This window comes from Triturus cristatus, chromosome 1_2 (genome assembly GCF_964204655.1).
Source record: "Triturus cristatus chromosome 1_2, aTriCri1.1, whole genome shotgun sequence".
In the NCBI taxonomy this organism is placed as follows: Eukaryota; Metazoa; Chordata; class Amphibia; order Caudata; family Salamandridae; genus Triturus; species Triturus cristatus.
In genome coordinates, this window is record NC_140580.1 from 585951403 (window position 1) to 585966734 (window position 15332).

The 15332-nt window shown below is 47.2% G+C and overlaps 1 protein-coding gene across 4 annotated transcripts in view; it reads left to right on the forward strand.

Moving 5' to 3' along the window:
- The window catches only part of PDCD11 (programmed cell death 11), a 618996-nt gene that overhangs the window by 441168 nt on the left and 162496 nt on the right, over positions 1-15332 (forward strand). For all 4 annotated transcript variants that reach the window (XM_085606675.1, XM_085606679.1, XM_085606671.1 and 1 more), the window contains exon 25: positions 10396-10573. In XM_085606675.1, coding sequence (XP_085462801.1) covers positions 10396-10573 — 178 coding nt within the window. The remainder of the gene's footprint in view (positions 1-10395; positions 10574-15332) is intronic.

Genomic DNA, 15332 nt, shown 5'->3' on the forward strand with positions numbered 1-15332 from the left:
TAATGGAAAACATGTCATATCAGGCATGATAGGTGAATGGGTGCACCCTCTTACGCAATTTGTACCCCTGGGAGACCTTCATCTCTTTCGAGGAGGCAGAACAGGAATTTGTACTTGGGCCTGGTCATTTCCTGCACCATGCAGCCTTGGCAGAAATGGCCAGGGTGGTTTGGCCATTTTATCCTGTAGCATCCAGCCCTTCACAAATGCTTGAGACCCTCATAGGCTGCGGCTAGGGTCATCATTTGATTTAGCTGCTGATTTTTGATTTGCGCGTCCGGACTCCAGGATTGTTCAGCCTGGGACCTGGACAATCCATTGGATGACGGGAATTGGACGCAAGTTAATGAAATAACCCACACTGTCTCTTGCAACGTCCGCTTTAAATTAGTACACAACTTCCTCCATGGGACTTATCTTACCCCCAGAGACATGTCGTACGGCCCTGACACACCCCGACAGTTGCCCATGCTCTGGCACCAGTGAGCAGGCTTAATGCATTTAGCTTGGCAGTGCCGATTAGTACAGGACTTCTGGAGACAGGTGGTAGACTACATTACCATAACAACGCACTTCAACATGAGACTTTCCCTTCAATGTTTTCTTGTAGGTAACAAAGCGACCGAAGGGCAGGGAAATCCCATGCAAATTCGTATGGTTGGTCTTAGTTTTAGCATGACCGAGTGGCCACCAAATTGGATGGGGCAGAGGGCCCCTGAGATAATACAGTGGCATAAAGATGTTTCGGAATAGTCCTTAGCAGAGGAGACCCACATGAAGCTCGGTAGACATAATGGCAAGGTGAATAATGACCTAGCTGACGGGAGGGCCCTGGTCAACACTCTCCTCGACCCTAACACGACCTCGACGCACAGTGACGGCATGGGTGTTGAAGCAGGCGTGATACCCTGACAATGATCCCAACACCCTGAGCAGCAACAGAGGTCCAAGACGCACATGTAGGAAGAGCCCAGTCGTTACCTGGGGATATCGTGTGTCCTGTAGCCCTGAAATTATCTGTGTTACAATCGCATTGTGTCACGTGTACTGTGTCTCTCATTATGTAACTTCTGTCTGCTAACTTGTTCATATTGTGTTTTGTAAAACTCAAACATAAAGGTTTAAAAAACAAAAGGCTGTCCTTGACGAGAGATGTGAGGGCCTACCTCGAGGATGCGTCGAGCAGTGGTGGTTCCGATGGGCTGCAGTGCAGATGCTGGTCTTTGAGACGGGTCAAGTCCACGCAGCAGTGGGGATGCATAGTTTCTGCTTGCGTTTGCAGCGGGCTGCAGAGGATATGTCAGTTCCGCTGGATCCACAGAGGCTGGGGTGGTACTACTTGGCAGGGTAAACTCGCAGGTGGGAGAGTCCAGGAGCAGGGTTTTGAAAGCCTGTTGTGTGCCTGAGGCTTCAGATCAGGAACCCAGCCAACCAGCCCCTTGAGTCACTCTGGGTTCAAGAGATGAGATGCAGCTCCAGTACTCTCATCTAGGTAATAGGGCAGCAGGACAGCAGTCCTTCAGACCAGTAGTCCTGCGGAGTAGCAGTCCTTTCACCAGCACAGCAATCCTTCTTCCTGGCAGAGTATCCACAGGTCCAGAAGTGTACTGAAGTGGTGCGGTCTGAGGTCCAGTATTTATTCCCAGTCATGCCTTTGAAGTTGGGAGAAGCTTCTAGAGGCCTGCCTTTGAAGTGCACGGGTGGCTACACACCTCTACACACACCTCTACACACACCTCTACACACACACACACCTCTACACACACACACACACACCTCTACACACACACACACACACACACCTCTACACACCTCCCCTCCGTGGCACAATCAGTGCTGCAAGCCCACTAGTAGCAGTTAATTTACACGCCCTGGTATAGGTAGTGCCACTTTACTAGGGACCTACAAAAAAATTAAATATGCCAATTGTGTATAAGCCAATTCTACCTTGTTTTAAAGAAACAGCACAAGCACTTTAGCTCTAGTTAGAAGTGGTAAAATGTGCAGAGTCTTAAGACCAATAAAAATGGAACTAAGCAAAAATAGAGGAGTTGAGGCAAAATTTCTGGGTATGACCCTGCAGGAAAGCCCATCTCAAACATTTCCCACCTGAAGGTGGCTTGGCAGTTCAGGATGGGCAGCAGCTATTGGAGCAGGAACCAGGCTGATTTGCTTGGGGCTGGTATAAGTCTGTGGTGGCTTAATGTGCAATAACAATGGACCGGAATACGGCACCTAGTGATTGCCGGTTGCTGAGACTAAATGAGGCATTCCTTTTATCACCTTGTTGTTTTTTTGCTATAAGACTTTTCCAGCTGAAATGCTATGAAAATATTAATAAATGTATTTTTTGGACAGAGAAAGACCAGTAGTGTTATTTTGAGAGATTTGCATCTTTAGGTAGTTATGAGAAATGAATATGTACTGGTAAGTTTAAATATTAAGCATGTCTATTTCACGTTTATGTATTATACATGAATTGATTTTCTTTCTACAGTCTTCATAGTTTTTTCCCACTTTTACTATTTTATAATTTATTCTTCTTAACTTTTCTCAAACCTTCACATATTTGTTGCCTCGTCCTGATAAATGGGTTGTTAACTGCTTTTGGAAAAGCCCTATAGATACTCCACTAAATAAAACACTTGTGCGAAACATGTAAACGCTTGAGCAAAAAAAAAAAAATTCTCTTGATGTAGTTTTTGAAAAAATATTACAAATAAAATTGTCTATGGTTTACCAGTTTCCAGCTATTGCACCTGTGATTACACATAGGCCCAAATGCAGGATAGAAAGTTTTCAGAAACCCAGTTCTGCCACTGGAGACATTTTAATGCACAAAGAGTCACCATGAATGCTAAAACTTTGGTTACCAGTCAGTTATTCTTTTAAACCGTTATTGGAGATGGCGGACGATGGTTTGAGCTTGCACCACCTGTTCAGGACCGACTATATTATATATGTAAATAATGACCTTATATGGTTTAAATCTTTTATTAAATTTCAATCATAACAAACAGGGCTGTCCGCCCCGTGAAGGCAGTACAACATTGGAAGCGGAGAACCGCTGCATTATCGGTGATAAGAGCGGAATAAGTCCAAATGAAGACGAAAAGGAGAAACAACAAAGGAAACCTGTTTTACCCCCCTCCCCCAACCCCCCCGCCTCCCTCCACCCCATTCCTTGTCCACTGGGAAATGAAATTGGGAAAGGAGTCAATGACATAATATCGATGGTTAGCCTCACGGATCTGGTTGCGGTGGATCCGATAGGCGGAGGAGCCTGAGGTACCTGGGACAGGATAATTCACGAAACTCCGGAGTGAGAAGAGAGAGAAAGGGCTGCCAAAGCTCTTGAAACTCTGATCCTTTCCCCTTAAGTGTAAGCGATAACTTCTCCATCCCCAGTAAGTGCCATAAGCGGTGTAGCCACCCCGTGATGGTAGGGGCTTGGGGGGAACGCCAGAGGGCCAGTAGGTTCTGGAGGGCAGAGCCTATGGCAATCGCTATCAGGTGACCCCTTCTGGATTTAAGGGGATAGGTAAGGGGGTTAGGGAGGCCCAGTAGAATGTATGCTGGAAACCTCTGGAGTTGTGTGTCCAGGTGAGTATCTGTCGTCGAGAACCTGTTTCCAGTAGGCTTGGTCGTGTTTACGTTCCCAGAATAGGTGAGTTAGATTCCCGGGCCCCCCGCAGCCCCTCCAGCATGTAGCGCTTTGCCGCGAATCCGAGTGGTGAAGCCGCTCAGGTGTGTAGTACCAGTAGGTAACTAGTTTGGTTAGTGTCTCCGTGAGTCCCGAATGGTAGGCTGAGTGTCTGGCCCTGTAATAAATACCCTCCCAGTCCTTGTGTGTCAGTGTTCTGCCCAGCTCTCGCTCCCAGCGCTCGCGGCTGAGTTATATGTGTGTTTGCCCTTCGATAACAGCAGCTTATAGAGGTCAGATATAAGTTACTTGTCGGATGTGCGAGTTAAGAGCCATTTTTCAAATAATGACCTTTTAAAGTGGAAATTAATATTACTGTTCATCAATTGGGAATTTTCACACTTGTATGCCACAATGATATTTCTTTTCACATATATACAGTTGAATTACATTTTTTACATGTTTACAGTTCCTAGTGGATACTGCTAACTGCAGATTCCTCAGTTTGAGTATATCCCAGGTTCCAGATTACATTTGGAAAATTCTTCCAGCAATGACTCCTGCATGCCTGGAGGTGATGCCACGTGGCTCTATGGCAATCTCTTAGCACCCTGGAAGTGATGAAGTGGGCCTGTGTATAGTCCCTAGCCTGCACGATGACGTCAGTTTCTTTCTTTCTGCACTCTTCAGTGCGGATCCACAGCTGAGCTCCCAACTTTATCAGTTCTCTGGCTACTCCGAAATACGTTTAGTATCTGACAGTATGCCAGACGATATCTCTTCTGAACACATCAGGATTCAACCTGTGCCATGACTGTATGAAGCAGATGTCAGTTATGAACCTTCATGATCTGGGTCTTCGGTGCCTGGACTTTGGTCCTGACTCAAAATCATAAGAGGAATGTTCTGTCATGTACCAGACAGCTATTCAAGAGCGGGAGGTGCAACCCTACATCGCTGAACATAAGAGGGCACACTGTATACAGCTCTTGTGACCAAACTTAATAAGAGGTTGCTTTTGAAACAGTCCTCCAAGTTGCAGACCCACTGAAGTTCACAGGACTGCATCTGCTCCAAGTCTCTCATTACTCCGAGTCTTCTGGTAAGCCGACATCAAAAATATGCCGTAAGCGCAAGAAATCCAAGTGGAACTCAACCTCATCCTGCCATTCAAATCAGACAAGTCCTAAGATTGACACTCCAGGAGTCCCACGCCTCCAGAGCCTTCCAGATCTGATCTGGTTCCACAGTTGTTCATTTCGCACCCCAAATTCTTTGGCCCATCGTCAACCAAGCCTTCAATTAGACTGTGCTGCATAAACATTACTGGCTCCCTCTGCTGTGTCTTTGGGCCTTATCGGGCTGCAGGGGTTGTCCAGTTGGACTTTACCAGGAGGCCCTCCCTCAGCAGCGCCTGCCCTCTGAGAAGTCATTTCTGGGCTCGTACTAACTCTAGTTCAAGCTTCCACTCTGGCTTCAAGGACAACGCCAGTCCCTTCGCTTGTTAAAAATTATTCTTGGCTCTTCTGTCCGTCAACCTGTAGCCCGACGCCGAATTTCCAACAAAACACCCTAAGCCTGAAAGGCTAGTAGTGCAGGCATTAACGAGTAAAGTAAATTCAAGCTCTCTTCTCCCTTTAACCAACCAGACAAAGAATCGAATCATATAGATGCCTTTAGCAAAACAAATTTTGTAAGCTTACCCTGACTGTTATGCTTCTTGAATATAGTGTCCCTTCTGAGCAGGTATATCCATGCTTTCTGGGACATAGTTCCTGAGATCGTTTCAGTCATCCCGAAAGATCTCAGGCATCTCTTCACACCTAATCCATCGTCTGAATACCCCTTGGGTGATAAGTCATGCTTTACAAATCCTGATAATGTATCTCTTTCACAAATGATTCAGTATGGCCAAAGTGCAGCAAAATATGTTCTGCACACGTGCCTGGACACCACAGACGGTGTAGGCTGATCTGTCGGCCCCAGTGTAGTGCATAGAAAAACTATTTGATGGTAGAAATTGGGTTACCTGTGGACGTCCTGGTATCTCACATCAACATGCTCTTTGAGGAATCTAGACTTTGTGGAGAAAAGGCTGACTTAACCAATTTAAAGAATAAACGTCACAGCACAAATTTTGGGCTTTTGTCAGTAGCCTTCCATTTCCACTAGCAGTATAGGAAATTCAGGGTTTTGTACAGAGGCCTAGCTTACTTGCAATGTCAACCTTCTCTCCTGGTGCAGCAACCAACTCTGCCGTTTTTGAGTTAGAGGATGTGGTGGCGTTGGAACCCATTCACATCAGCAGGGTGAGCATTCATCTACATCCTTCACTTCTACAGTGGTCCGTAAGCTGCCTTGATTTGCCCTCATGGACCCGCAGCCAGTCAGGAAGGTTGATGGTTTTCTGAAGCCCAGCTGCATTGAGCAGCCGTGCTGGAGAAACCCCACAGACTCCCTGGTCTGAGCAGGGCGTCTTTCCTGCCTGCTCAGACCATTCCCCGCTCTGCAGCATGGGGATTGGACAGGGGGTCTGTCCCAGGGGCTGCTGGGACCCAGCAAGAAGAGGAGAGGCAGCACGATGAGATGCGACACTGGAGGCAGCCGGCGGCTAAAGGTGGCCGGTAGCTAAAGGTAAGTCCCCCCCCCCCCCGACGCCTCCCGCGTGATCGTACTCGCTCCACCACCCTTTGTTTATGGCCGCCGCTGCCGGATGCTTGTCTCTACTTTCTAGTGCCAGAGGAGGACAGAGGTTCAGGCCTATACTGGACGTCTCTGTGGTTTTTCATCAGCGATAGAGTGTCCCACCTGAGGCCTATGTGGAGGATTCACTCTATAGGGTCATTTTGGACCACAGTGACGCCAAGGCCTTTTCACCACTGTGACAATTTGGGACATTCAGGATATGACCTTGATGCCTTGGTGAGGTTGGTCTGAGGTTTCTTGGGCTCCTAGCCATGTGCATCCTCCTTGTACTATAAGCCAGATTGCACATGTATGCCCTACCGTGAAACCTCCGATTCTCCAACTCGATATAGATCTCTTAAGATATGGCTAAATAGAGAACTGGCCTACCTACACTCTCTCTTTCCCTTGCAAACTTCATGGTTGTGATAGACTCATCACTACTGAGGGTGGGGGAGGGTATCATCTCTGAGAGGTGGAGATCAATGGCTTCTGGTCTCCAGTGGAGCATCATCTTCACATCAGTGGCTTGGTGATTTGTGCAGTCCAATTGGCCCTTAAAGTCTTCCTGCCAAATGAGAGGTGGATTCTGATGCAGCGCCGCATGGACAACAAGACTTCAATGTGGTACTGCAGCAAACAAGGCTGAGTGGAATCTAGACCCTGTGGCAAGAGGCTATGTGCCTTTGAGATGACTGGACCAGCAGCTAATTTTTCCGATGGCCAACCACCTGGCAAGGTCTCTGAACACCAGAGCCAATGAGCTGAAGAGGAGTCGTGTGATGGGCCACGAATATCGTCTCCATCCAGAAGTGGCCATAGGTATCTTCAAATAGTGGCGCTTATCCTTGCTAGATCTGTGTGCCACAACCAAGAACATGCAGTGTCAAAACTTTTGCATGCTAGAGTTCCCTCCAGGGCAGTCATTGGGAGATGCATTCAATCTGCATGGGACATGGTCCACAAGAATGAACTGCAGGCACTTTCGGTGTACCCACCCGAACACCACTTTCTTTCCTTACAAATGTCTGCTAAGGGTTAGCCTTGAACTTTAACTACCGCCCAGTCGCCATATCATTATATGCGGATGACATGGTGTTGTTTGTCCGTGAGCCCTCTAGATATCTGGCACAGCTACTGCGAGAATATGTTAGATTTGGCTTGTTGTCTGGACTGGCTGTTAATTGGATAAGTCCACCATCATTCCCTTGACCGAATCTACGACCCAGCCGGATATGGAATTTCCGCTGGTCTGGACTGCAGAACCAGTCAAATACCTTGGGGTCTGGATCCACCGTGATCCAGACGTGGTTATTCGCGAAAATTACAGACGGGCCTGCAGAACTCTGGATCAGTAAGTCGATAGCTGGGTAACATTGCCGCTATCTCTGGCGGACTGCATTGCGCTCGCGAAAATGGTGGTTTTGCCGCGTTTTTTGTATCTGTTTACTAACATACCGCTCATCCTAACGGAGGGATTTTTTGACACCCTCCGCACGACTTTACTCTGGTCTGGGGGGGCAAGCACGCCCGGGTGAGCTGGTCTGTCCTTACACGCGATTATACTAAGGGGGGATCAGGGGCGCCGGACCTACATGTCTGCTATTTGAGTGCTCAGGCTCAGTATGCGTACTTTTGGGTTAGACCGCATGCATTCACCCCTCATGTCGCAGTGGAGGAAGGGAATGCTTTCCCTGTCCCTCTACACAGTGTGCTCACACACACAAAGCGTGGAATTCCGAAAACGGATATTAACACAAAAGATACAATAGCTGCGTGGCAGGCGATAGGGAGACTGGCTCACAAGTTACCCATATATGCCCCGGCCATGCACATAGAACACCATGCTGCGCTATCAGTGACTCACGAGGCGGGCTCGATGCGGCTCTTAAAAGAAGCAGGTTTGCAGTTGATGCAAGATCTGTACCCAGAGGGGACGTTCCACACCACAGACACACTGCAATACATAAGCAACCCCACACTACTATCCCGCTTCGCAGTTCACAGGCTTAGACACGCAATTAGAACGCACTATGTCGCGTATCCCCTTGAGCCCCCCACACTGCGCTCCTTTCAACTGGTCCTAACTACCCCCACCAATAAGAAACTGAACACTAGATTATATAGAACAATACGTGACGAGAGTAGTGATGGACCTGACAAAAGTTGGGAGATTGGGGAACATGTATGTGGTCTGACGGGTAAACTTGCTCCGAATGGAAATTTACGTATAATACATTTTAAGTATTTACATCAGGTGTATTATACGCCAGTGAGGTTACACCGCTATGGACTGTGTGACTTTAGTCGCTGCATGAGGTGTGGCCAATATGAAGCAGACTTCTTACACCTTGCATGGGAGTGTAGAAGAGTAGCCTGTTACTGATATGCTGTGGTGCGGGATATAATAGAAATTTCGGTACTTGAGATACAATGCACTCCCCTAGTGTGCTTATTGTGCTGTGTTCCACATGTGAAGGGGGTGGTGGGCCGATTTGTACGCTTGGCACTGCTGATAGCTAAAAGTAGGGTGGCCATTACATGGGGTGGGAAACGATCACCAAAAACTGAACATTGGATTAAGGAAATGTGTACTGTAAAGAAAATATGGAGTTATATGCAGAGGAATTACCGACAACATCAAGGCCAAAGGATATATGGGAACCATTGCGACAATTCCTACACCGAAGGGCAACGGCGGATGCACAGAGTGACATGGGTTAGAAGTGATATATTTAATCGTTCTGCATATGGAAAGCGTAGCATACCTACAGAGACGGTGCGGTACCTCTATCTTTCAGTACGACTGTATAGTATTGATTGTTCAAGATATGAGCTTTTCTTTGTTTGTTATAATTTGATGTTTATTTTTAATTTGAAAGGGGGATAATGTTTAAGATCACCTTGCATGGTGGTATTGTGGAGTATGTTCCTTTTTTGAAATGCAATAAACATTTTTTTTAAATGTATGCCAAGGGTTTTTTGCTACCTTCCTGCCAGAAGTGGTATCACCCATTGATGTCAGGACAGTTGCTTTCAAATTGACTGTACAAAAGACCATCCAGTTGATGCCATGCTCTTTGTGGATTTCGCTGGTACCAAGAAACGAAGAAAGGTGCAGAAGAGGACTCTGTCCCGGTGTATAATCCTTCGTATTAAGATTGTTATGCGTTGGCCAGAAAAGAGCCCTCTGAAGGCACATGTGCCCATTTCAATAGGGCCAAATCTGCAACAACTGCACTAGCAAGGAAAGTGCCTGTCCTGGATACCTGCCAGGCTATGACTTGGGCGTCTGTGCTTATGTTCATCAAGCTCTACTACCTTGATAACCAGATCTGCGGGGTTGGTCATTTTGTCATCTTGGTCCTGTAAAACCTCTTGCTGTGAGTCCACTCTTCCGACCCTCCACCTTTGAGAGGTATTGCTTTGATATCCATTCTAAAGGTCAGGAATCTGTGGATAGAGGTATGATTCAGAAGTACAAGTTAATTACCTTTGGTAACACACTACCTAACTGCAGACTCCTCTCTGCCCTTCTTTCTCCCCGTTCTGAGTAGTGGATATTTGCACATGTTAGTAAGGTCCCAAGTTAGATTTAGCACTGACACCTACAGTTTATTTACAATGTTCCACATCTAAGGGCGCAGAAAGAGGTATATTAAGAACAGACATCAGGGGTGGCCCAGCTCCATCACTATAAAGGCAGTCTAAGATCACTGCGGAACCACACTGTTTCACCATTCCATGCTCAAGAGTGGTTACTGGGAGAAGTTCTCGATCCACTCTGGCACTTCAGTTATTTTCAAGGTGTGGACTCTTCATTTAGAGTAGCCACCAGAAAGAGCGTTATCAAAGATTTAGTAACTGGTTCCATAAGTATATAGAGCTTAAGTAATTTGCCCAAAAACACATAAATTACCGTCAACTGTTGGAGTTTGGGTTAGGACCCAGGTTCCAAATCCACTGTTTTAGCTATTCGACCACATCGCCTCTTGATGTTCGTCTTTGACTTTTATATGTTGTATATGTTCATTTTCTTTTGTAACACCTTGTACTTCTTTCTGCAGGAGTCCATTCCCTGGTTAAAGGTTCTGTTGTCTTGGGATGTGTGAAGAATATGATTCCTCATATTGGCTTGAAAATCGCTCTTCCATTTGGAAAGACTGGTAATGCCAGCCTTTTTGACCTGAGTGACGCATACTCTGTGAAGCCACTGGAAAGTTTCAGCGCTAGAAAAGCTGTGAAGTAAGAAATTCTTTCTTTTTTATTTTCACCCACAAATGTATAAAACAAGGGTTTTTACTATGGATGCTATGTGCGTCCAAATAATAAGTGGTTTTCTAGGCCTTTCTGGTTGTTTGCTTTCCCTTTGTTCGCAATTTTCAGACTATGTAGAGGGAAAACGTCTATGCCAGGTTGGTGTTTGTCTTCACACCGTTAGTACACCAGGACCTTCTCCATACAGCTATCATAAATGATCAAGTAGAGATAAGTATAAAGTGCTGACATATCACACAATCGAGCACTTGAATTGCTTACTTCAATGAAGCCAAAGACCTTTTCACACAGAACCCTAGACATGCTTCCCAGAGCCATGCAAACCTTCGTCTCTTAGTGCTTTAGTGCAGTTCTCAGCTACCGTAAAGTCTATGCTAATGTCAGCACGTGTCTGAGACAGGAGGAGGAGGGGTCTGACCTGCAGTCCCCTCTGGGCAACAGAGTTAAATTGTGTGTGATCATACAACAAAACTGTTTGTTTGTATCAAGCCATTCAAAGCAGGAAACTAAAGGTTACTGCAGCTAGTGTGCATGGCTTCTTGGGAGGAAACATCCTTCCATTGTGCCTAGAAAGGTGTTAACCACCATTTCCCATCAGTGGCCCATTTGAATATCCTCTGTCTCTATACAGAATTGAAAAGGCAGTACTTTAGACAGTCATTCAGTGTTCCTTTAAAATGTAAAGTGCTTTTGATACCGAAGTAGGTCTGGTGTGCATGAAAGAAAGCCTTTCAGTCAGTAAATACATGTTTGTAGCATATGTTGCTGTAGATACACATGCTCTGCATACACCTGACATATACTGTTACTGTTGGGCTTGGAAGTGGTGTTTTTTGTAAGAAGTCTTTCGAGTCATAAGGTATAGTGATTTTTCCCTTAGTTGCCAATGCACATGGATATCGCCTCCATGTTAGATTGTTTTTCTGCCGCCATCTGGTTTGGACGTTTATTCACCTGGGGCTCTGTGTCCAAGGACTTTCTTTTGGGCCCAGCAGGTACTTTCGACTTCCAACAGGAGAAACGCTATTTAACGCAACTTTCCTTTGTTTTCTAGACTACTTTCCATGGATGTCAGTCTCCAACTGAAGCCTACTGCTGGGTGCTTCTATCCCTCCTTGGGGGTCAGGCCCCTTACTGCAAGTACTTTGCAGAGAATACACACACAGTAATGGAAAGGACACCCTTCCAGTACTGCCTGCTGTGCCGCACGAAATTCCTGTAGAACGACCACCACCAGGTGTGCAACTTCGGCCTCTCCCTGACCCTGACAATACCACATGTGAGGCCTGCCTCACCTTTCGATCAATGAAAACCCTTTGCTACCGACGCATGAATGTGGACACATCGGAGGATGCAGAGGCAGGAGTCGGACAACACCCCAAATTCTTCAAGAAACACAGCATTGAGGAAAGTGAATAAGTCTGTGCCTCTGCAATTTAGCTGCTTCCCAGCCCGGAGCCAGCCTTCTCCTCCATCTTCAAATCTGAGAAGATAAGGCTCCTGGGGCCTCACAGCTGTGGATGAAGACTTCAGCTGTGAGTATGATTGGCAGCGACCCACAAATCAGGCCAGCACAACAGCCTCAAGTCTAGACAGAGCACCGCCCCATGGAGTTCAGGCATGGAGCTCAGTGACCAAAAAATTCCCATCTGGACCACCACTGTCTTTGGACCCTGGTCGGCATTGACTGTAACCTTTGGAGCTTATGACGCTCCCTTGTCCGGGAACCCACCCAGGTTAAATGTCAATCCAGAAAACACTTAACTAGCCTTGGGAGCTCATTGAAGCCAAAAGGCCTTTTGGCGCAGACACTGAAACCCACATCAGCAACGAGACCCACGCTAAAAGCAGTCTCGAGGCCGAGTACTCCATCGACTCAGAGAGCGTAGCGGCATTTAAAACTGAAGAGTCCTAGCAACCCATCCTCCAGCATCTGGACGAAGAGCTAGATGCACGGCATAAATGTCTTTTTATTTACTCACAGACGTGTAGGTTCTTAACAAAGCTTCCTCAAAGCCAACAGAGACTTTACCACAGACAAAGCTAACCTTCGAGTAGGAACTTGCTTTGGAACCTCCACCATCTCCCAAGCACTAGAGACGCAAAGACTGGGGCACCAGCCCTCTTCCTATTGTACCGTCACATCATCCACCACTTGCATTCCCTTTCCATACTTACCAGGGGGCTCATCCCACTTCTCGTACAGGGAGAGCAGCCCTCTTCAACCTGGCCATCCCTATGGTACGGCTTATGACCTGGTGCCTACTGACGACCCGTGGGTTGACTACAGGGTCAGACTCCCAGGCGACCCGGATCTGAACCCAACTAGGCTATCCCTCTGGATGATACTACATGATGCCTACTGACGACCCGTGGGTTGACTACAGGGTCAGACTCCCAGGTGACCCGGATCTGAACCCAACTAGGCTATCCCTCTGGATGATACTACAGTGCGTCATGAAGTTATACAGAGGGCAGCTTCATTTCAATAGGTGGACATGCATGTCCTCCATGAAGACAATGGCTTCATGGTGGGAGCTCTATCCAAGACTCAAAGCACAGAACAGTTCCTTCTTATGCTCAATGGAATCCTGACATCTGTGTCATATAACATCAGGGAGCACATGAAAGTAAGGGTAGTAACACCCTGGGTGTTGAAAAACAGTATGAGCCTGCCGCCTACAACCCACCATGCACATGAGATCAGGTACCCTCCGATTCCCCCATGGTTCACATTGCATAAGCGAGCAAACACTTGGGCCATAGGAGATGCTCCCACCCCACACAAGGAAAGCAATAAGATAGATGCAGGAGGGGAAATGGTCATGGTGCAGACAGTCATGCACTGGAGAATCACCAACGGAGTTAGCCTGCTTTCCTGATATGATGGGGCACATTAAAATGAGATGTTGGTCCGCCTTAAGAACCTCCCTGAGAAGTATAGACAGAGCGGTGAGTAACTGGTGACAGAAGGGAAAGCCATTTTCAACTCTACCATCCACTGTGTTCTGGAGGCCGCTGACCCCACGGCCCGATGGGTTAACTAGCATCATAGTGAGAGAGAAACGCTTGGCTCCATATCTCCGGTTTTAAAGCAGAAGCACAACTGCATGTGCTCAACCTGCCCTTCAATGGTGAACACCTCTTCAGCTCACAGGTTGGCCAGATGCTGAAAAAAATCAAAAAGAGCACAAACTCCGTGAAGGCCATGGGTTCTCTCCAAAAATCCACCCAGTACAGAGCAAGTAACCATAACATCTTGGAGAGCCTCCTCCTGCTTATCGAAGACAACAGCAGGCCTACCACCAGTTATCACCACAGGGCTAAACCGTGGGGGGTTGGGGAGGCTGCAGGGTCAACAACAACAGGGGCAGGGTTAAAGTCTGTTCTAGCAAGGTTGCCTCAACCTCCAAACATTGACTCACCTCCCCTCTTCCCCCCCCCCCCCCCCCCCCCCCTTGCCAGGTGACTGTGTCAGCATTAGACCTCAAGGATGCCTACTTTCACATCCCATCCATGTCACCCACCGACCCTACCTGCCCTGGCCAGCATATAACATCAAAGTATTTCCCTTTGGCATCACCACTGACCTAGGATCTTTACCAAGTGCCTGGCAGTGGTCGCCTCCCACTTAAGGAGTAAGGGCATGCACGTCTTACCCCATCTCAACAATTGGCTGATCAAGAGTGCAAGCAGCCAACATTGCCTACGGCATACACAAGCAACCATCTCTTTTCCACAGCCTTGGGTTCGCCACAAATGTGTACAAGTCCCATCTATAGTTCCTTCTCATGGGACAGTACTCGACTCCGAGGACTTGGTTAGGCTTTTCCGGTAACAAAAGGTTGCAGCCTTTGGCCATCTTGTACCTCTTTTTCATCCACAACTTAACCTCACAATCAGGAGTGTAATGCGCCTGTTAGACATGATGACCTTGTACATTGCTATCGTACCCCACGCCCGGCTACTTGTGCAATCGTTGCACCAGTGCCTTTCAGTACAATGGTCAAAGGCAGAGAGTCCGACGGAAAATCTAGGGTCAGTGTTGGTGTTCCATCTCGCTCTACAATGGTGGAACAGAAACAGTCTGTTGTGTCGCAGGCCTTTCCTAGATCCTATCATATCACCATTACCACAGACTCCTCCTAAGCAGGGTAGGGAGTTTGTCTCAGTCAGACAACCATGAAGGGAGTGTTGAACTCCCCAGCAGCAGGTCCGTTACAACTACATCGAGTTTTTGGCAATCGCCTCGCTCTGAAAGCTTCCCACCATTCATCCATGGAAAGATGGTCCTGGTCAGGACAGACAATATAACTGCCATGTACTACTTACAAAAGCAGGGAGCACCTCCTCATTCTTCTTTTCCCTGCTAACTCAGACAATCTGGCGTTGGGCGCTCCACCACGGCATTCACTTGTTTGCAGAGTACCCCCTGGGGGTAGACAACGACCTGGTGAAACTACTAAGCAGGATGCATCAACAAGTCGATACATTGGAACTGTACCTGCAGGCCCTGCACCAGTACTTCCAGTGCTGGGGCAGTCCGGACGTAGACCTACCTGGTCAACAGTATTCACATTTACTAAATATTGTTGTGTTTATATTCTAGCCAGCCAACAGGCTTTGGTTGGTCAGACGGTCTTATTTGAATCATCTGCATCATCCACTTGCTAGCCATGTCTTACAGAAGGATCCTGCTTTACAGTTTATGCAGAGCATGTGTGTC